Source organism: Sus scrofa, chromosome 4, assembly GCF_054392235.1.
Source record: "Sus scrofa isolate SSC_HxYL_T2T_F1_AM1 chromosome 4, Sscrofa_HxYL_maternal_Yorkshire_Landrace_v2.0, whole genome shotgun sequence".
In the NCBI taxonomy this organism is placed as follows: Eukaryota; Metazoa; Chordata; class Mammalia; order Artiodactyla; family Suidae; genus Sus; species Sus scrofa.
Window position 1 is genome coordinate 33,141,979 of NC_139386.1, and position 24,445 is coordinate 33,166,423.

At 33.4% G+C, this 24,445-nt stretch overlaps 1 protein-coding gene across 50 annotated transcripts in view; it reads right to left on the minus strand.

Moving 5' to 3' along the window:
• RIMS2 (regulating synaptic membrane exocytosis 2) overlaps positions 1-24,445 on the minus strand; it is a 617,675-nt gene that overhangs the window by 132,337 nt on the left and 460,893 nt on the right. For 45 of the 50 annotated variants that reach the window (XM_085021919.1, XM_085021923.1, XM_085021931.1 and 42 more), the window contains 2 exons: positions 23,287-23,387; positions 2,747-2,919 (listed from right to left, as the gene is read on the minus strand). The exons of 3 other annotated variants lie outside the window; for them this stretch is intronic. In XM_085021919.1, coding sequence (XP_084878045.1) covers positions 2,747-2,919; positions 23,287-23,387 — 274 coding nt within the window. Of the gene's footprint in view, positions 1-1,613; positions 1,866-2,746; positions 2,920-23,286; positions 23,388-24,445 lie in introns of all 50 variants that reach the window. 2 more of the 50 variants (XM_085021941.1, XM_085021940.1) reach the window with 1 other exon arrangement.

Here is a 24,445-nt window from a genome sequence, read left to right on the forward strand (position 1 = left end):
CCAGTACAGTGCCCTGATGACTCATTGCCAGGAATATACCATCTTTCCTTTTCTGTGTAAAATAATGTGCTCTTTTTAAGAAGAAAATGGTGAAGAAAGTAATATTAAAAATCAAGAACTTAAGGATATAATCTTCAAATTTTTCCCCACCAAGCCAGGTATGCTAACATAGGCTTTTGGCTCCAGACAAACACCAAAGGGTTCATATGTTCTCGTCTACACAGTCTATAGAAAATAAAACACATTAGAGGTTCACATTTTGCTCTGCTTTTGGAAGAAAGGAAACTTTACGTTTCTTTCCAAAGAAACTTGGAGAGCTTTTCTCTACAAATTAATGATGAAATTACCTATGCCAAGCAAATCAGAAAATGATCTTCATTAATAAACCAATGTAATTATCAAAAGTTAGATAAATGATGAAGATAGACTTAAAATTACTAGCTTAGACTCAAATCACAAAATATGCCTACCTTAAGATTCATTTTTAGGTTTTGTGTTTGTTACACAGAAACCTGTATAGATCACAGATATAGTTATATATGCCAACCTTAGATAAAAAGTTATGAGTTAAGGAGCAAATATTTATGCCAATTACCTTTCTCACAAGAGTAAAGCACAAATTGAGATTGGATTTAGATATAATAAAGCAAAATTTGGCTTATAATAGAGTGTGCTTATTATGCCAACTTCATACTAATACAAAATTAAACTCTAGATTGATTACTAGAAAATCAAATTCCTCCAAAACATATATGATTTGCAATTCTCAGTCTCAGAGAAATTTAACCAGAGAAATTTCATCCCTTTGGACAGAAAGATGAAGTCCCATGCGTACCTGTGCTGATTTGACTTTCAATACAGCACTGTAAAGATGGTGCATACTTAGTGCACTGTGTTATGAAAATGAAAACATAGCTGTTTTTATGCCTTGCTGCTTATGTTTTTCCCCTTTCTCCCGTTCCTTCTCTGGTAGTCTCTAGCTGAATGAATTTCTAAGAGGTCTAACCCAACATGTTTGCCTTACAATAAGGCCTGGGGCATCTGCCCTTTCTCTTCAGAGTACCAAAGAGCATTGCTCCTGTTTCACAATCTTCCTCAGGACTCAAATCTACCCTAGAACCCACCAGAAAACTACAATGAGGCAAGGAACTTGATTTTTTTTCTTTATTCAGAGACTGAATAAAGCTTACTTTTTGCTACCTATTTTGCCACTTATTTTTAAAGTTCATTTCCAGTATGTAATATTTCTTACAGAGCAGGCTAAATTTTTTTAAGCCCATCAGAATCTCATTTTAAAGGTTTTGACTCTACAAATAGGGAAGATATGCAGTAATTCATGCAAAAATAATTAAAGGGAAATTACCTTCGACTTAGCTAGTCAAAAAGAACTTGAAAACCCAAGAAATCAGACTCTCAGAGCTAGTGTATACAAATTATAGACTGTCTGGTAAATCAATCTGGTAATAATTTGACAACATACTCATTAGTTGTATTAGAAGCTAAATAGATAAAACACAAGAAAATAAACCAAAAGTAAATGGCAAAAATAGTTTTTGGGGTAGGAAAAAGGACATTACAAATGGGAAATGTCTACAAAATTTGGCAAACTTTACCTGTCATCATCTTGTGAGAACTGCTTTTGCAAATCCTCTTTATTCCACTGTTCTTTTTCTTTCCCTTGCTCAGGTACATCTTGTGTTTTTTCCTCGTCTCCTGATTGTCTGTTTTTCTCCTTATTACATGTTTCTGTAATCTCTTTCCCTGCCTCATTCTCATTAATTCTTTCTTCATTTACCTCTTCTTCCTCATGAACTATCTCTTCATACTTATCCCCTTCTTTCCCTCCCTCTTCTATTCCCTTTGGCCTTTTGAAAGCAACACAAATTGAAGGCATGCAAATAAACACAAAAAGAAAGAAAAAGTCAAGAGCAAATACATACAAAATTAAGTAGAAAAGTAATGAAAACTACTAAAACATAAATAAAAATTACTTATTTTAAGCCCTGAAAACTTTTTTCCAGTGTATACCAGAGAATTACTCTGTAAGCTCCACTTACTCATAACTGTTTTTAAGTTGTACTTTCCTGTTACAAAGTCGCACGGAAAACAGCTGTGGTCTCTCCATTACGGATTTTTTTTTTTTTTTTTGATCCAATAGGACTAAAAAAATAACTTAGCTCAGGTGTCCATAAGGTCTATAGCTCAGGTGATAAATGAAAATTATACTAACATACATTACATTAATAAACTTCCTTGAGAAACAGAACTTTTCCCATGTGTTTATTAAAGTTTAAGGAGGATGGGAAAGCATCCTACTCAAAAGGTAATATTCTTATCAGTTTTCTGAATCACTGATAGATGTGCAGCTAGGAAAAAAAATCCCTCCAAAATATGATTTTTCTTATTCCTTAGAACATTAAAAAACTCGTCTTCAGTTAACCATCACTTTAATTTCAATAAAGATATAATAACAATTACTTTGAAAATAACAAACATAAAAAATAACTAATTATATTATTTCATATGATCTAGTAAGAAAATTGCTGTAAATTCTATAAAACTTTTCTGTTCAAGAAGTTTGAAGGGGAGAACAAAACAACAAAAAGAAGTATGTCTAGAAGCTCTTACTATCTTAATGATATATATAAACCTTTTAGCGATAAAAGGTTTTACATTTAACCAAAGAAAAATAAAGATCTTCTAAGATATATTGAGAAGAATTTCCTGCTAAAATCCCCTTACTCACCTGATTTTCTTGTTTCCTCTTGGCCGTTCTGATTGGACAGACATGTAGCTTGTGCTGCTGAAACGAGAAGCACTACTAGTCCTTGAAACCGCAGATATATCACTTACATCACTGTCCGAAGATTTAGTGGAAATATTATCTGCCCCTCTATGAGGATCCCATCCTGATCGATACTGTTAACACAGATTGACAAATACGCAGAAGTTGTCAGTATTACCACACAAAGCAATTATTCGCTTCTCCTATTTCAGCACTTTAATTGTCCACAGAGGATACTGCAAAACCCCACTCAGTTGCATATAAAACAAAAGTGAATGGCAATTATCCTAAAAGAAAAATTCAATTTATATGAACCCTTGATTTTAGCAAAGGCAATTAGAGCATTTTCACCACACCCCAAAGAAGGCCATTAAAATAGTTTCACAACAGCAATGGCCTCAGGGAAGATCATATAGGTAAAATCTGAGAAATAAATATTTGGCTTAATATTAGGAAGCAGAAGTTTTTTATATTTCTGAATAAAATTTAAAGAAAAAAGTATGATGAAGTTGCCATTGTAACTTATAAAAAAACAATTTTAGTAGCATCAATTTTCTCTTTAATCCATTATGCTTCACTGAAAACCTAGAGATAATACAAAAATTATTGAAACACTAACTTTTTAAAGAAAAGCCAAGAGAAAAGAGAAGGTTTAATTTCTGAATGGTTGCTGGAATTTTGATGAATCCTAGAAATACTAGAAAAAGTCATTATTATTTACAATAGTTCAAACTTCCTGGAATTGAAATAATCAGATGGTTATCTGGCACAGCCAAGGTGCAGGGTGTTCTGGTAAATTGAAAATCATTATAAATGCTTTATGTTAATGACATGTGAGATGTGAAAAAGAATAGATTTGAAAGTCTGAAAAACCTGGAGTAAAGAAACTCTTACCAGCTAGATGAACTTGAGCAAATTGTTTAATCTTTAAAATGCTGTTTATAAAATAACAGGAAAAATAACATCTTCCTTGCAGGATTGTTTTGAAAATTAGAAATAATACATATCTGGTATCTGGCATAATATGAAATAATACAGTCAGTATTATAATTGCCATATCATTACTATCTGATGGCTGTTACTGGGTTCAGAGACTATCTGCTAATAGATTTTTCTTTATTAATATATACTTAGTGAAAAATCCTTATTTGGTCAGTTTCATAATGGAGATCTTTTAAATCATAGATACTGGTAAATTTCATGAAGCATTAGAAAGATGATTATCTTGCATAAACCACTGACTGTGACTTGAATAATTACCTAATAAATAGTCCTGTATGAATAACAATTTACTGAAAATATTAGATAGGTAAAAAATTTTGGTAAGACAAATTGAATGGCAATAGGGTATGGTATAAATATTAGATCAGATTCAAGTGATTTTTTTTCCCCAGGATATCCCAGTATCATCTTAGATATTTTTGCATTAATAATTGATCCTTTCTTCAAATGTAAAATAAATAAAGGAAGCATTTCAAAGGCTCCATAAAATTAAATAATCAAATCCTTAATCTAGAAATATATAAATTAGGTGAGATATGGTCTACCTTAATCCACTCTAATTTTCAACTTTGATCAATTCTCAATTATAAAAAAGAATACAATTAAATTATTTTAAAAATTGCCGTGATTTTTCCTGGAAATATTTATGTAAATAGAATCCTTATGTGTGATTTTAAAATGAATTTTATTTATTTATAGAAGATTTACTTGGAGAACATTTAGTCCATGATATTCTTTTACAAACTAAAGTCATATTAAAATATTGAAAACAATTTAATTTAAATGACAATGTCTTTGGTCATTTCCTAGGATAGCATTTCAATGAATGGATCCAACATTATCTATGATAACCAATGTACTTAAAAATGTCTCAAGTTGAGACAAAAATGTAAGTCTTTCATTTTATCTATCTAATTTGGGGACATTTCATTTATATAAAAAATGGATGCTTCAAGAAATTTTTTCAAAATTATTCAATTGTTTAATAGATACTATACTGTATTGGGGGAACTTGGTCTTTCTTATTCTTAGAATTTATAAAAAAAAGAGAAGCATATTACTGTATAGCTTTTAAAATAACTAATTGGATAGAAAAGCAGTTTTGGTTATTTTGTTTTTCTTTGCTTTTGTTCATGAGATTATTATATCATTTAAATTAAAGTGAAAAACTCTACGTTTTAACTCTAGGAGGTAATACGGGTAAACGTAATTATTGAAAGAACAATTGGTATGAATCCAGGCTACATAAATTACTAGGTTTGTGATCCTGGGCCAATTACTTCTATTAGTCTCAGTTTTTCTTCTGTTAAAATGTGGACAACAATCATACCCATCTCCTAGGTTTGCTGCAAGGATTAAATAAGATAATGTACATAAAGCACTTGGCACAATACCAGACACATAAGAAGTGCTTAATAAATGACAAATGATGATGATGATTAGATAGTAGCTGAACACTGGCAGAGTATCAATTCCAGGAATGTAGTTACCAAAAGAAATATTAGGTAAAATACCCAACAATAAATTTATTCCTTTAAGACAGCTCTAAGTTACAATAACAATATAACCATTTATTCATATTCCGAGAGATTCATTTCAGAAAATATGTTTATAAAGGAAACTAAAATATTAAACCAAACTTTCCCACTGACTCTTAGTATGTCCTCAGGCCTCACCTTCCCCATTTGGCCAGGTTCATTCATATCCCATCACCTCATAGGGAAAGACTGATTCTTAACTGCTGGATAAAGAATAGCTTTACCTTAGCAGGAAATATACAATATTTCTTGGCTGACACAGAAGCTGCCTCATTGTTAATATGTGTCTCTGGTACTTTATCCTAATAACCAAAGCCACCTGGTACCTGTGTATCCCATGTATCTCATGTCTCCCTGACTGGTTCTTGTCTAATTTTCTTTGCCTTCATTTTGTTTTTTGACTTTTATATTTTAGCAGTTAGGATTCTGACTTTGCATATTCTAGCCTTTGTCTTTTAGGCTGTCATGACTTTTGATCCTGTTGCTATGATACTAAGGCTTAAGAATTTGAGCTTTTTCTTTTTTAAAAAAATACATATGGTGTACATTACACATATCTTTGGCTAAGACCTCTCAGATAATCTAGTTTGCTGAGCTCGAATTGTGACATGCAAAACTTAAGAAAAGTCAAGATTCCACATACTATAGTTTCATGCCTCATATAATTCATCATGTGCTATCTTTTGATTGAGGTGTGTGTGTTAAGTGTATTCATATTTGTCAAACCTTCTATTAGAATATAAGCTCCAGAAAGCCAGAACAGTATCTTCCTTATCTTTGTAATTCTCTTAGCACATAAGAGTCAAATATTTAATTTAATATAAACTCTGAGGTTTAGCTTTTGTACAAGTATTGATAAGGATAAATCAAGATAAATCCTGTTTTAAGGATTCTTATGAGTGGTAAGAGAAATAATACATTTAAAATACCCAACCATATGCTTAGAACACAGCAGCTGCTCATTTCTGGCACCTAAAGTGAGTCATAAATAAAAAGACACTGAATGAAATAAAGAGAGAAAACAGCTAGCTAAAAACTCTAATTTGATGCTGATGCTGATTTGACGGTTTGTACCAAATACGTTTCTCTGTCTATTTCTAAGCAACTGAACATTTTATCTTCAGAATATAGCACAAGTTTCCATTACAAATATACACATGATAAACAAAATGAGAAATTTGGAAAGTGAGAAACAAAAAGGAAAAAATTTTTATAAGTAAAATTTTAGAAGAACATATTTTCAATACATTTAGAATATAACATCTTTAGTATACGATTCACCAAAAAAAATCCCAGAAATCAAAGTAATAAATAACCTACTATGGGACTTTTAAAATGGCTCAATCTTTTTTCTTTTCCTAAAGTATGATAAACAAAAGTTATATAATTTAACAGTGAGATAGAAGCAGCTAAATTATTATGATATCAAGGTAATGAGTTATGAATGTAAGTTCACTTATTTAGGAAAGGGTTGGTGTTGTTTTGGCACTTATACAATAAATGATGTTTAAAATAATTAGGCATGTATTAGTTTACAGCTGATGGATGAACAATGTATGATGTGCTCATCATTCTCTTTAATGGAACAAAAACAAAGTTTATTGCATAGGATTACAGGATATCAGCTGAAAACTGTGCTGTGAATGGAGATCATTAAAATCTTGGACGACAGTGAGGAAGCTATTCCCGACAGCACTTTGATGTTTACTATTAAGCAGATCATGAACTAGAAAAATTTACAGGAAATTATTATTCTCCAGGATGTTCCAGACTCTAAGTGGAAAAGCTAATGTTCTCCCTACTTATCTAATATTAGGGGAAAGGCACAGCATATCAGCAGAGCTCTATAGCAAGGAAAGTTATTATTAAACTTTTGCAATAATATTTCTTCTTTTTTTGTCTTTTGTCTTTTTAGGGCCGCACCCACAACATATGGAGGTTCCCAGGCTAGGGGTTGAATCAGAGCTACAGCTGCCAGCCTACACCACAGCCGCCGCAACGTGGGATCCGAGCCACGTCTGCGACCTACACCACAGCTCACAGCAACACCGGATCCCCAACCCACTGAGCGAGGCCAAGGATGGAACCTGCATCCTCATGGATGCTCATCAGATTCATTAACCTCTGAGCCACGACGGGAACTCCTACAATAATATTTCTGAGACAAAAATAAAATCAAATTTCAAAAACAAAATTTTCATTTTCTCTTATATAATACTTTCAAGTTCTTGGATCAGGCAATTTCCTAGTTTGATTTCTCTACAGCATCTCAGCAACTCAGGTTGTTTAAGCTTTGTGCATGAACTTCTGTGAGAGTTTCTTAAGCATTGCTTGTCTTCAATTTATTGGATCTCACCATAAGCCTGGCATTTGTTGTCTAAGATTCTAGTCCAAGAATTTGTTATGGCCAAAAAACCTGGGAAGTAAGAAAGCCAAAGTTTGAAGAATAATAAGTTTTAGGCCATCAAGAAGTACTTGGAGGAATAATCATATCATGTTCAGAGAGAGTAGATAAAAGGTCAGAAAAAAATTAGGGCCAACTTAATGTTTGGAAGAGAAGAGAGGGGCTGGAGTTCTGGGCAGGGCTCTTGATATCAGTCTGGGGGTCTAGAGGAGACAAGAACAGAGCAGAGGGTGTATTGGCACTGCGGCAAATTAAATCATGGAATAAGAAAATGTTCTCATTTTCATCGCCTTATTTTATTCCATATAATAATTCAAAGAAAGTAGACGTTGTCTTTCATTAGTACCACAACTGTAGGTACTCTCTTTTTGAGGAGCTACTTCCAGATGATGTTTGTCTCTGACCTAGCCAAAGTTCTTATCATTGTTCCAGGTGAATGTTGCACTGGCAAGAATCTGTTCGTCAGTAGAGAATTTTGTTTAATGTTTTTTGGCCACAGCCATAGCATGTGGAAGTTTCTGGGCCAGAGACTGAACCTGTGCCATAGCAGTGACCCAAACTATAGCAATCTTAATACTAGATCCTTAACTCAATGAGCCACCAGGGAACTCTGATAATTTTGTTTAGGTAGGACTCCTAAAGAGGGTATTGTGTGATAAGTTCTCTAGTGGAGAGGGAGAAGACAGTGAGGAAAGGCCACAGAAAATTGAGGGCTAATTTAAGATTCAGCCTTGTAAACAGTATTCTGCAAATGAAATTTCAGCTAGAAAACTCTTAATTCTTTCAAAGAGAATTAAACACTGCCTTGAGTGTTCCTACTTTATTTGTGACTTTATTCATGAATTTCTTATATTTTCATCATGTCTCACTTTCTCTGTCAATCTCTTTTCTTTCTCTCTACCTATCTATCCATCCTCTAGATTGTAAATTCTTTGAGGATAATTAGTCATATTTATTTTTGTATTCTCACTATTTAGATCAGTGTATCCGACTAGGAACTCAATGAATGATTAATGCATAGAAATGAGTGGAATGGTTGCTTTATCTGGGCTATATACTGAAGTATTACCACCAGTGTGAAGTGTCAGATCAGAGTATAAACTCCTGAGGTGATAGGTGCTTAGAGCTTAGTTACCTAGTCCTTTCAGTTTCTGTGATGGGTAGAGAGTGGTATCCTGATACATGCTATGTGCAAGGAAAAAGTTCCGATGTGCAGAGTTTGCTGATTTCTGGGGAATAAATACTCTCACTGCGACTGATTTCAAGTAACCAAGTGTCACTGAATGCAGAGTTGGTGCATACCACTTGTGATGAAGGTTTAGAAATAAATGCATTGTTTGTAGGACTCACAAAGACTTGTTAGGAGATAATAAGTAAGGGACAATAAGATAATCTATAAATTACTCATCCAGGGAAATCTTGTGAAAGATGGAACAACAAGAACAGCTTAAGGAAAAGAAATACAGTTCTAGAACGGGAAGCTATTAGCTTGGAGGCCAAGTCTTACTAAAAAGTCCCTGTCTCTCAGTGTGAAGGAAATTTATAAGTTTTCCTGGAGAATGTGTAGAGGAGGAATTAATGCTAGTAGTTCACAATATCCTGCCCAAAGACTAGGCTCTTTGGGAACTCTAGGTCTTTTAGATCAGCTGTTCCTGATCATCCTTTATTTACTTCCATTGATTCCTCACACTTTTCAGAGATAAAAATGCCAGTTGTGCAATGAAATCCTCAGTTTAGGAATCCCAGGTATCTGCAGAGCTTGTGTTTTTGCCTTTCACAACTGTGTTTACCACTCCTTCTCAGGATCCATAACTCTTTACCCATTCTAATCTATAATTTACTGAAGCTGTTCGCTGTTTCCAAGAACAAATTAAATATCAAAAATGTCTTAATTTACTGGCCAGTAGTGTCTTTTTATTTTTCTTCTTTCTTGATTTTACTAAGACATCTAATACTGTTGAGGTCCTCTCTCTTACTGAGACTTTTCCAAAATGGCTTCTCGGGTAATGTCAGCCATGGTTTCTCTCTCTCTCTCTGACTATTCATTCTTAATCTCTTTGGTGGCTTCACTTTCCCTAATCAGATTTTAAAGCACATTGTCCTCGAATTTTTATCTTTCACCTTCTTTTCTTTCCACTGTACATATTCTCCCAGAATGGTCTAATTCATATCTACCCATGTAATGACTAAAAAATCTTTTTCACTTCTCTCCCAGGTTTCACACCTGTATTTTAGGAGGCTCACAGGACCTCTCCAACATGTTGTTTTGTAGGAGCATCAAATTAAATGTGACCCAAACCAAATTTATTCTCTTTTACCTCAAGCCAGCTCCTATATTCCCTGCATTATTTAAATAGGCTTAATATCCAGCTAAAACTAGAAAACTTGTGAATTATCTTTGACTCATCTTTCTCCAATATTTTACATTCTAATCTGTCAAGAAATATCACTCATTTTATGCAAACAAATGTCTCGATATTTAGCTATTTGGGGTTTATGAATGGTCCCTTGGTCTTTCATATTGATAATTAGAGTCTATTATACATACTTATTTGTCACAACTTGCTGTTGACTGTGTACCAATATTCTTTATCTTTGTTCTTTACTAAAAGAATTAGATTTACTTTGGTGATCTAACAGCAACAAAAAGAAAAGAACAGAACTTCATTTTGGGGGATTCCTTTTAGCTAGGGCGACCCTTTGACTTGAGTGTGGCCTCTGAGGTAGAAGCAGGAATTTAGGGGGCAGGGTTTGGAAGAACTATTACTTTTCTCATTATAGTGGGCTGGCTTACCTGGTATGGCCTTTGCCTTTCCCTTTTTGCTTTTCTTTCTGACTGGTGTTTAAACACAAGCCTTGGTTAGTAGTTATTTTCTGACAATGAGGATGAATGTTTTACTATAAGAACAAGGAGCAGGAAGGCATGCTCTAAAAACAGAGAACTTGGCTCCTCAAACAGTAGTACCAGCACTGAACTGCTGTTTGAATTTCATATTTATGGGGAAAACAATCCTTATTTACTCAGATGATTTTATCAGGTTTTTTTGTTATGAACTTCAGAATATTAACCCTAACCCAAATGATTATCTTATCCTGTTCTGTGCCATGACCTCATGGTAAAAAGGTATACTCTTTAACCAACAATATTGATGAAAACCATAATATAGTCATCTAATTTTAGTGATAAGAGACAGTATATCATAATGACCATGGGATACAGAGTTGGAAGATATGAATGCGCAACTGCTTTCCCACTTACTGGCAGCTTTGTGATTCTGAGCAAATCTCTTAACTTCTTTGAGCCTTATGAGAACTTTAAATGAGATCACAAGTCTTGATACAATAAATATTTATCATGATAATAATTAGGCATATAACTGTAAGTTTTTACTATATGTAATAATAAGTTTCCATGATGAAATTAAAGAAGTTCTAGAGTATGATACTCAATTTTCATCATTTGACTATAATCTCAAACATTTTAATTTTGACTTGAAAAAAACTTGAAAACAGCTATGAAAACTTTAAAAGTTCCCAATTTCATTTCTCATTAAAAATATAAGGAATTTGAGCTGGCAAAAAAAAAAAAATATATATATATATATATATGTAAGTCATTGTCCTTTGACACCAGACTGCTTATTTACTTGGGAATTCATATTTCTTCATTCTTAAACCATTAACCTAGGTTAATTTTTAAAATTTTGTTTATACTTGGCATCAAGAAAAGTTAAAAACTAATGAACATAATAATCTATGACCATTAAACAATAATTATTAAACTCTGAATAATTTTAATGGCTTATAAATAACTTTTCAAATATTTTATATATCATTTTCTTTTTTCTAATATTTAAGACAGGTATTAATTTTGAAATTTACAGATAATTTCTATTAATACTTAGCCATTTATTAATCTAGATATAGCCACATAAGGTAAATGATTGTTTTCTTTTTCAACAGCTTTAGGGAGTCTTAGATTTATTTTTATGCCATTTATCATTCAGTAATATCTCAAATATCATCTAAAATTTCTGCCTCAATTAAGAAGTCTGTTTTTCCCAGACCTTTAAATGTATTAATAATAATAGCTCATTATTCTATATGTAACAGTTCATTTACAGCCAAACACAGAGAGTGAAACAGAATGCCTGCTATTAGTCCAAACCAATGAATTTATTATTTTTCCAGAGGGACAAAAGTCACTGTTAAAGCAACTATACCCCTATATGCTTCTCCAAGCCCTAAGATTAGAAACTTGTAAGAGAATTAAGAAATATCATAAAGAAAATCTCCTTAGCCATAAGAATTGCTGACATTTGGTCCTTTGTAAATATCTTTAAATATTACAGACTTATTACATAATTTTTGTAGTTTTTAGAGACTACTTATATATTTTATTAGGACAAAGGGTGGCAATACTACACATTTTGAGTTGCAAGCTAGCAGCCCATAAGTTGCAGCAGAAATAAGACATGAGAACATAGTAGAAGTAGGCAGAAGCAAAAGAAAAATTAATGGATTAGGATATGATGTGGGACTCCCTTTCAAATATTAGGTCCTTACAAAGTAATAGAGTAACTCAAGGTACTTGAATTTAAGAGAATCAGAGCTAAATAATAGCTTGAATAACCACACAATATTGAAAAACCTAAAAGAGCCTGAGAATTGCTCAGACTCATCAAATTCAGGCATAGGGCAGATATAGTTGCATTCTGTTGAAAATCTGGAAGAGGCTCACTATGCTTAGTCCTTGCATGAAAAGCTAGGGAAGAAACAGTTGGGTTTGCATTAAGACTGTTTGGGATAGAGCCAACAGTCAAACATGGCAAGGAATAACAAGTACGACTTGCTTAGACTACACCAATAGCCTCTGAATGGGACTCCTTCTCTTCAAAATACTTTTCAAATCTGTCATAAGTATACCATGATAGCTATCTTTGTAAAGGCATACATTTGTTCATATTGGTGACTTCTTCAAAAATTTTCAAAGCCCATGATCATAACGGAGAATATTCTAGATTTTTAACATAATTTAAAGCTCTCTACAATCTGGTCCTAGAAAAGTTTTCCATTCCTAATAAATTAATTTTGTTAATAATATTTGTAATCCTTCCAAATGAAGAAAAATTATAACTAATCTTTGTGCTCATGAACAAAGCTATTACACAAAAAAACTGTAGATATGTTCATATTATAATTAGCCAAATTACATTGAAATTATAGATGTGGAAGAGTCCATTCTGCCCTAGTTGACTGATTGCCTTAACGGTTTTGACTTGTCTCAATTCAAATTTAGTTATCAATAATTTCATGTGAAATATGAGGCAAAAACATTATACATCTAAATTTAATTCTCTAAATCATAATTGTTAGGCCATAAGTTAATGTAGGTCTATAGATTCAATCATTTGTGAGAATACTTGGTAGAGAGCCTGACACTGATTACTGAATCAATAAATGAAATAGCATTATATAAAGGAAATGAAATATAGAACATCTAGTTCAAACCTAATATTAAAAATTAGGTTGAACGATTCACTTAATTAATGATGAGGTTGTCTAAAACCCAAGTGTTAATACATAGTGATTTTTTTTCAATGTAGCCTCCAAAGTACCATCTATTTGTGTGGCATTTTACAGATTACAAGGTTCCCTCAATTTGTACACAGAAAAGGTTGGGTTGTGAAGAATTATTGGGCAATTTACTCAAAGTCTAATCACATAAGCAGCTGAATCAAAATTAAAACCTAAATCTTCCAATTCTTTCTGAGTATTCTCCTTCTACTATGATTAACTCTAGACAGAAACCAATAATCTCATGCTCATTAGAAAATTTGTTTTTGACTCTTAGGCAATAACCTACCCATAACCTCTCTGAAAGTTCATTATCTTGTCCTTACTTGCCCTTAGAGAGACTATAAAGATGAATAAATTATATCTCCATTCTCAAGAAGTCTATAGCTTAATAAAAAGTTAAGAAATAAGCAAATAAGCACCAAATAAGACAGATTAGATGTATTTTAGGAGGTGATAAATGCCATTGTTGGTTCAAAAGGTTTATATGTTTTCACGTCTTTGTTGTTTTAAGTATTCTTATATTTATAATTTTTATAGGTCTATACTTAATCCTTTTAAATTATATGAAATTTGAGTTGGAAAGAATGTTTCTGCCCTACTTCTCACATTTTCTTGCTTCCTTTTTTTCCTTATCCTCCTTGATTTATAAAGGAAGATCTCTCATCCCTTGTATCCCCTGTAGAGCGTTCTAGTTGTTAGCAAGCCAGCAACCCCGCAGGCTTGATGAAAGCAAATGTGAATGCATGCATTTCTTTTTTTTGCTGGAGATAAAAGAAAAAATATTTCTCCTATCTGTTCTTAGGAAATATACAGGAAGAAATTATGCTCTTGGCAATAGCAGCTATTGTCCATAGATTGACCCCTTTATCAGCAAGTAGCTGAATGCAATTTATTTAAAATTCTTTCTCTTGTTAGTTTTTAGCAACATTATACTAAACATGGGGAAATTATAATTTCTTCTGTAATTTTATAGTGTTCCATAGCATGTAAGTAGCTATCTTAGTCATTGCAAATGACTTCATAATTTTAAAATATCTTTTTTTTTTTTTGTATTTCCTGGCCTGATGTGTGGTTTTCCTGGCCTGACATGTGGTTATATAGTAGGAGGCAGCAATTCACAAATATAATGTAAAGAAAAAGGACATTTTGAATATGCATCAAATTACAGCTAAGAAAAACATTTAAATTTAAATGTGGTTTTATAACTAAGGAAAATAAATTTTAAAATGAACTTGCAAACATAAAATATTTTACCTCATAGGATGTGAGAAGGTAGAGAAATAGAGAAAAGTAAACATAATTTTAAAAAATCAAAATGTTTGAAACAAAAAAGCTATAGTTATTTAATGAAAAATTCATATTTACATTATAATCAAATATGCTTTCACACTACATTAATGTAATAAACTCAACACTAACAACTTTGTAGAGATATGTTATAGCTGAACCGTATATCCCCCAAATTCATATGTAGCAGTCCTCAATCCTAGTACCTCAGCATGTGACTGTTTAGGAGATAGGGTCTTTAAAAAAGTAATTAAGGTAAAATGAGGTCACATGGGTGGCTAGTGTCCTTATAAGAGGAAATCTGAACACAGACACACATGGAGGGATGATGATGTGAGGACACAGCGAAAAGGTGGCCATCTGCAAGCCAAGGAGAGAGGTCTTGGAAGAAAGCAAACCTGACAACATTTTGATCTTGGACCTCTAGCCTCCAGACTGGGAGAAAATTAATTTCTGTTGTTTAAGCCACCTAGTCTGTGGCATGGCCAACTAATATAAAACTCTAAGAAAAAAGGTTAGAAACTTATAAATTCAAAGATTAGTCACAGATAAAAATATAAAAATTCTAAAATTCCATTAAAATTATCTGCTATTAAGTTTTTAACTGTAGATCTGTTACATAAAGTGAAGTATATTTGTAACTGTGAGACAAGGAAGAAATAAACAGTTGTCATTCCATCAGCTAAAATACGGAGAGAAATTCTCCTTTGGTGCAGAGCTTTAGGACATGTGTGTGTATAAACATATGTGTAAATATAATTTAATATCTCTCTCTGTTTAAAGTTGAAGTACCTTCCAGTTGGCTAAGGAGTTGAAATGGCAAGAATAATAATTTGAGGAAGAGAAACATTTGACCAACCTGGTAAAAATAAGACAACCCAAATCATTTTTTAGATTTTTTAGACTATCATTAATTTTTACACTTTTCCTCTGTTTTCACCCATCTATTTTTAAGATTACTTTAAAGATATACTAAACTATATCTAGTAGATTGTTAATGGCAAAAAATATAGATTTGGTAAAAGCAAGGTATCTGTTGAAAATTCTTCTTCTTTTCTTCCCATCACCATCATCCCACCATCATCATCCTAAAGCTCTTTTTAAATTAGGCTATATGGCCATTTGCTGATTTTGTAGGTGGAAATGAAGTGTTTTTTTTTAATCATGTCTTGATAAGATTACCACTAATATCTCTTGCACGTCTAGGGAAATACTGTATTGCTGCTCTTACATGTGAGTTTAATAATCTAGATTTTTAAAATCTAGTTTTATTTCCGTTCATAAATATGCTTGGTAGAGTAACAACCATAGAGAGATATAAAAAGGTACATAGCAGCTAGGAGCTAGCTGGCTGGGATAAGCAGCCTCACAGATAGAAGGGTACAGCCTGAATTTAGGACCAGGAAACAATCTGAAGTGTGCAACATCTGGTCAAAAAGTATCCTCAGTTGGTGGAAGAGAGGTGGGTATGTAAGAGGTGGCAGCAGCACCCAGGACTCAGCACACTCTCTCAGAGCCTTACAAGGTTCGATCTGGCAATAAGAATGCAGCCAGTACTGTGATTTGTCTTTTTTTCTCCCTGTGCTCCCCTATCAACAATTTCACTGTTTTCCAGAATGTCTCTTGAGATTCTGCTAAAGAATATGAAGCTACCTGATTATAGGGCTATGCAAAAATGAACACAATAGTAGGAAAATTTGACAAATTAGAAATTTAGAGAAATTGTATGTTTCAGTGAAGAAATCTAGGTGCAGCCACCGGCATTCTCCCTGGCATCTTCATCAGGAAGTAATAAGAATTCTTGACCTGGTCTAGGATGGAAGCTATAATTAGGTGATCCTGATTCTGAAAAAAATGAAACCATTGTACCAGATATCTGGCTAAACTAGCAGGAATTTTCTGAAAATCCAAATCCTAACTAGTTTCATAAAACAGCTGACTGCTCATTTCAAGAAAAGATGCCTCACTACATCCTATAGGACATCTTAACCTACTCCTTGAGGATCTTGCAGGGTAGAAGCTGGGTTACTGAGATCATTCCTATTAGACTTCTTCTGCTCCATATATCAGATAATTCCTTTTAACACTGGCACGATGCTGTGTTTCATGCGAATACTAGTCCTCTGGGTAGCTTGAGTCAGTGATGCAGCAGCTTGTCCTCCACTGGGCACCAGGCCCAGCTCAACCGTACTATTACTGGGCTGTGTTATATGTTACTAGAAATTCAACTTTTGCTACTGCAAAAAAATTATTTTCTCTAGCATTTTGTTTCAATCACTGCTATAAAATTATATCTTTCAGTTCTTCACTCTTAACATATACATGTATTTTCATGTATCATCTTATTAACTTGTATAAGGTCACCTAACCTACATTTTAAAATTTATTTTTTATAAATTTAGTTTTTCAGTTTTCAGATCCATTCATTCACTACTACGAAATAATATTTCTTTTTAAATATCCATACCCATATGTGTACCTGTTAATCAACTTTCCAAGGGCCAGGCTTATTCAATGCTAACCTGCATAGTATGCTTTCTTAAATTGTCATTTAATTTGTAATTTCTCTTCATTTGTTATGTTCCGGGCTCTCTTTACTTTTTAATCTCCATATCCTTTGAAGATTCATAAATTCTTTCCCCCTAAATTTGATTTTTATTTTGGATCTCTGCTACTTCAATCTCTTTTTTTAAGTATAAAGGGAACACTCAATATTTGTGTTACACTAAAATCCTTTTCATAGCTCAATTATTTTTTCATGATTTCTTTTTGACCTCTTCATATTCATTTCTCGTGCCTATGATGTATTTGCTGTTACTATAAAAATAACAATAACAAATACTACCTTCACCATTTATTGAGCATTTTACTAAATGCAAAACCACGTATATGCATCATCTCTTTTCAACCTAATCATCACTGTATGAAATAGATCTCAAAATCCTGTTTAATAAATAAACTGAGAATAAGAAGTTAAACTACCCAAAGTTACCCAGGTGTAGTTTGCTTGACTCCAGGCTGTGTTCTCATCTCCTACACTGTACTCAAGTACCGCTGCCACATTTTGGTGATATTAAAGTACTCCTGATTCACAAACATCAAACTTACAAACAGCCCATATGTGCCACTCCTCACCAGCCTCAACCTGTCCCCCCTTCTTCTGGTATTCCTACTGCTTGTGTCTCAAAAGTCAATTTAAAACATCTGAACATGCATGCTCAGTGTGGAGAAGAGACTAAACTTAAGAAAGGGAACAGCTGAGTTAACAATGGTGATCTACTTGCCTAAAATACTTAAACTGTCTGAATTTGTTTATACTGATATTGCCTACAACTCCATCATGTGAGTTTTATTTGTAGTTACAGAGATTTTTTTTTTAAATGAAACTATCTCTGCGTGGTGTAGTTCATATTACAATGTAAATTACTTTAGTTGGAATGTTTTCTTCCTAATATGTCTCTTTGAAATCAGTGAATGGATACTTAAAAGGCAAAAAGTCTAGGAGAAAAGGCGACAGGTGCCCAAGATCAGGCATGCACAAAGAGTAGAGAAAAACCTTTCCTTTCCTTCATTGTTCTCTGCTCCCAAAGCACTAACTCAATCTATTAGATTACGGGTTAAATGGATTAATATGAACTTCTGGTTCACATTTGGAATGTTCTGGGCAATTTAGGGGCTATATTACTTAATTCTTGAGAGATAAATAAGAAAACAGGATTACAATATGTGTTATAATAAACAGTTATAATATACAATTATTTTTGTAATAATTGTGTGGGAACATTACCACAAAAAAAGAACATTTTTTTCTACAGAGAAATAAACTTGGAGTTCCAAATACTCTATTAATAGACTGTAGCTTCTCTGGCGAAATCTTATAAATATCCTGAGTTCACTTAAAAATGTTAAATACAGCTAATTTTAAAAGTGTCGTATACTGAAATAAATACTATCAAATTCTCCATATTATTTTCATATACATTACTTATCAATTATTGCTAATTATTGAAATTGCATAACTAATGAAAGGGTAGTTGGCCTATGCTAAATTATATTTCATACTGTTAAATTTAATAGACACATCACATTTTTCTGAACCAATGAACAGCAGAGAATACTGGTTTTAAGTTGATCCTTAAGTTTCTATTGAGAGTAAACAGATGAATCACACTTAAGCTGGGATAAAGAGAATGCAATAGGCATCAATGGATGCACTCGATACTTAGTTAAATTCTGTTTTGAGGGGAAAAAAACCCCTGAGAAATCATCCATCAAATAAATAGGAATCATGTCTGCATGCGGTTTTTGATGCTTTTATTAAATAAAGATCGTTTGCTTACAATTTTCCTAATATACTTAAAATATTCTTAAAGAGACTAACTTAATAGACATTTCTCTACAGAGATTTTTCAAAGTGAGTTACTAAGGAGATATTTTAAAAATTAATAAGAACTGTTTAAATCAGTGCAGAAAGCTTGAGAAATTCAGGGAGACAATGCCACTTAAAAAGTGGAATGTGTAGTTACCAGAACCTTAACCCATTGTGCCACAAGAGAATTCCAAATTTTAACATAAAGAATTATTAGTGGAGTTCCTCTCCTGGTACAGTGGAAACGAACCCGAACAGGAACCATGAGGTTGTGGGTTCAATCCTTGGCCTTGCTCAGTGGGTTAAGGATTCAGTGTTGCCCTGAGCTGTGGTGTAGATCTCAGACGTGGCTCAAATCTGGTGTTGCTGTGGCTCTGGCATAGGCTGGCGGCCACAGCTCCAATTAAACCCCTAGCCTGGGAATCTCCACATGCTGCGGATGTGGACCTAAAAATGCCATGGGTGTGGCTCTAAAAAGACAAAAAAAAAAAAAAAAAAAAAAAGAATTATTAGTATGGAGAGTTTGGGGTTAGTAGATGCAAACTATTAACTATTACATTTAGAATGGATAAGCAATGAAGTCCCACCGTGTAGTACAGAGAACTATATCCGATCTCTTGGGACAGACCATGATGGAAGATAAAATAGGAAAGGGAGGAGTTCCTGTTGTTGCTCAGTGGAAACAAATCTGACTCGTAACAATGACACTCAGGTTTGATCCCTGGCCTCGATCAGTGGGTTAAGGATCTGACATTACCGTGAGCTGTGGTGTAGGTTGCAGATGCAGCTCGGATCCCGTGTTGCTGTGGCTGTGTTGTAGGACAACAGCTACAGTTCTGATTTGACCACTAGCCTGGGAACCTCTATATGCTGCAGGTGCAGCCCTAAAAAAGACAAAAGAAAAAAAAAAAGACAAGGTATATATGTATATATGACTGGGTCACTTTGCTATGCAGCAGAAATTGACATAACATCTTAAATCAACTTTAATAAAAAAATACTCAATTAAAAAAGAATTATTAGCATGGAAATAAACAAAAACTAAATCTATAATGCCCTGGACTGAAAAAGAATCCTCTGTAATTTTCTTTTCAATACTTGAGAGATCACGGCAGGGATGAAGGGCAGACAGATGACCCAGCAAAGGTAGTTCCACATCAGGAAATTTGTAGTGGAACAACAAAGTCATGCTTTGGACTCTTTTAAAAAGGTGTACCTTTATGACTTGATTGCATTTTTTGGTAAGGCTGAGTGCATAATTCCAGAAATAAAAACAGAATTATGACTATTTGACATTCAAGGGAAAGGATTTGTTAGAAACTATGAGAGGCCTATAAAGGAGTCAGATCACATATTTTTGAAAGTCTCCATTTTTAAATGACATCATTCTTTACTGGCTTCTGGATAAAACCTTAAAAGATGAAGTCAACTCATTCAGTTATACCAGAAGTAAATTTTATAAGCAGCTTACCTTAAAGAAGTAGTTTTCAAACTGCAGTCCCCATTACAATCACCTAGGAGGCTTGTTAAAACACAGGGACCTCACCCCTAGAGTTTTGATTAAGTAGGTCTGGAGGGGGCCAGGAATTGCATTTCCAACAGTGCTCAGGTGATGTCAATGCTACTGGTCTGGGGCCACGTTTTGAAAACCACTGCCTTCGAGAATACTTAGGAAATTATACTGCTTAGCAAAATTATTCCTTTGCCAAAACTTCAATTTTTTTCTGGCCAAAAACAGTTGGCGTTAAAGTTGTAAACTTTGAAGCCTCAGGAATTCTTTAATTTATTAATTAGAATGTAATCCAAACTTTTTCTAACAACAACAACAAAAAGTCAAGCCATGCCTACAGTATTCCTTAGATCTACTCTCCTATAATAAATTTCTGTCGGGTATCCATAAAAAGAATCATTGGGGGAGTTCCCGTCGTGGCGCAGTGGTTAAGGAATCCGACTAGGAACCATGAGGTCGCGGGTTCGGTCCCTGCCCTTGCTCAGTGGGTTAACGATCCGGCGTTGCCGTGAGCTGTGGTGTAGGTTGCAGACGCGGCTCGGATCCCGCGTTGCTGTGGCTCTGGCGTAGGCCGGTGGCTACAGCTCCGATTGGACCCCTAGCCTGGGAACCTCCATATGCCGCGGGAGCGGCCCAAGAAATAGCAACAACAACAACAACAAAAAGACAAAAGGAAAAAAAAAATTTAAAAAAAAAAAAAAAAAAAAAAAAAAAAAAAAAAAAGAATCATTGGTATTGCTTCTAAGGAACTTGTTTTTATTATGTGTAACAATGCAAATCACATGTGTGACCCAGTTTCCCTTTCTGCCTTTGCTCCTTGTTAAGCAAGTTCAGTTAAAATATATGCCCCTCATCTAGCAGGTGTATAGGCTCTCACACTATGCATTTTGTTCACAAGCTTTACTTCTGGCATTATCGTGTTTTGACTTCATTTTCCCTTGATACCTGTTTCTTCACTGATAATAATATTATTACATGTATTATTATTATTGTTATTTTTCTTTTTAGGGCCGCACCCATGGCATATGGAAGTTCCCAGGCTAGGGTTTGAATTGGAGCTACAGCTGCTGACCTACACCACAACCACAGCAACATGGGATCCAAGCTGCATTTGCGGCCTGCACCACAGCTCAAGGCAATGCCAGATCCTTTAACCAACTGAGCGAGGCCAGGGATCGAACCCGCATCCTCATGTACACTAGTCAAATCCTTGGGAATCTGGGAACTCCCTATATGTATTTTTAAAAATTACTTACATTCCTTCCTGAAGTATAGTGAGACATAAACAAACAAAACAAATTTGTTTTATATTATGTTTATGGAAGCTTTAATATCCTATTTTATCAGGACTTTATTATCTTAGTCTTTGGGTTGTATAAAATAAATAAATGAGAGATTAGAGCATGCCACAAAAGATCAGGTCTATCTATTTAGCCACAGGCAGAAATATTTAAAATGTACTTGGGAAGGCATAGATATCATTTCTCATATCAAGCTCAAAAGATTAGACATGTACCTAAAATATTATACCATTACAAAATGATTTTCTATGAATTTCACTGAACCTATTTGAAGTTACTCATGTTTTCATTTTAGGGAAAAATTTTTAAAAGTTTAGAATCTACTAAATAAAGGCTATTTTTTGTTTGTCTTAAATTTACCTTTTTCTGGGTTTTAGGCCTGTGCTATTTCTAGGACAGCAGAATGCTGTGATGAACAATCCTGTATCCACACCAGTCAGTCTTCACGTAATTTAGGGAAGAGACTGGTGATTTGGAAAATGATGGAGATGTACGAATCTCTGCCTCCTCTAGGTCTTCTACTTTGGTGGAGAAACTAAAAACCTATGCTACCTACCACAGATGCATATCCAACATAGTCAGTTAAGCTTTACTTGATAAGTCTATCATTACCAAAGAAGGGGGTATAACTGAGAGAAACTGAAGGTTTAGAACGTAATGGTAAACCAGATTAAAGTATATAAAAATCCAAACTGCTTTTCTCTAATACACAGATACACAGACCACAAATACTACATGACTGCAATGATTAGAGCACATAATAACTAAATGTTACAAATAAGTTTTGCTATTTTCATTCTTTTGTTAAATCTTAAATATGTACATCAGAGCAAAGTCTTTTCATGACTTTGGCTATGAATAAAAAATGAACCTAAAAATGTTTCAAAAATATAAAGACAATGATGGGAAGGACAATGAAATAATGCTTTTTTTTCAACCTCGGTAGACTTCAGTATCTCAATTTATTACCAAAAATTGGTTCAAAAATATTCTCACCAAAAAAACCTTTCAAACTTCTTCCAACACTTCATGAGTATGTATTCTGTTCCAATAACATGAATGAATCAGATTGGATTAAAATACTCTAAAATAAAAAAATTCTACATGTAAGATGATAAAATTTCTTCCTAAACATTTTTGAGTGTTAAGGCCTTTACAGGTTTTATAAATGAAAAATTCTAAAAAATTTGTTCTCCAGATCATTTATGAGATTCATTTGCTTAATTTCCTATACTATATAATGATTTTTTGTGGGAGAGGGTGAGCATGTCCCCCTACTCTTCTGCCATCTTGCCTCGAATCCTCTATATAATGATTTTTTTTTTAATTAAGGCAAATCTATACCTAAAAGATGGTATATAAACACATTATAAATTTTAGCATTTGTTAATATCACGGGGCCATGGCATTATATGTATGTGTGTGACTAACTGCATCCAGCAGTTTATAAGAATCTAACGGTTTCATATGATTGATTATTTTACAACTTTTAAAAAGAAAAATGTCTTGCCTTTGAATGGTAATCTTGTTCCAGTCTGGAATCTGATCCGGCTACCTGTTTGTATTTGTTAATTTTCATTTGGCGATTTCTCTCCTCTATATCCATAGCACCTATCGAGTAGAAAAAAACCCATAAAATTAATGTTCAGTTCTTATTTCTGAGTCCTACTTACAGGATGTATAAAAGAAAAAAAAATGCTTGGCTGATATATTACCTTCATTCAAGGTAGAACGTACAAATTAAATGCCAAATTATTTTTTAGATTTAAGTATGCAATTTGGTGAATAAAAGCAAGATTATTAAATATGTACAATAATTTAAATATGAGTAAGATGTAAATAAATTTAAACAGAAGACAACAAATCTTCATTAGATGGAAAACACTTTCTGGTAGATGTATGTCCAGGAGAATATATTTTGCCAGCACATAAACATGACGACAGAAATATTATGAATTTTGGCTTATAATTAACTCACCAAGATGATATATTTACTGGTAAAAGACTGTAAGTCTAATATGGTTTTAAATACAATTTTACAATTGCATTTAGAATCATCATGAAATCAGCCCATGTATTAAAGAGGTTGTTCTAGCATATATGTAGATACAGTTATCAAAATATTTTAAACTTGAATTTTATAGAACTAGGATCAAGAAAGAGGTACTTGGAATAATACTCCTGAAAGCATACTATGCCAGTAAAGGCACAAAGTGTTACTGAAATCATTTGGGGAAGAAAAAAAAGAATGTAAAGAGGTGAGAAAGTGAGATGGTAAGCTTATTACAAAATGAGATTAATACTGTCTGTAAGAGGTGCTTCCTCAAAACACATCAACTATAGTATCAAGAGTATTATCTAAGTTCAGTGAGAAATTCTTAGCAAACATGAAAAAATGCTTTAAAATTATATTTATGATTCTTATTAAAATTCCATTTCTTATAAATACACATATATAGAAAAACAAAATCTCAATTGTATGCTATAAATCTACAAACTGGTAAAAATCACTAGAGCTTATAGGCTTAAGTGGGTTTCAATAATAAAATGTTGTCATGTAAATTCATAAACAGTGTAGGTAAGAATGTAAACATATACACACATACCCCTTGCTTAAAGATCACAACTTTAAAAATACAATGAAGACATCTAGACGGAAGTGTGCCTAT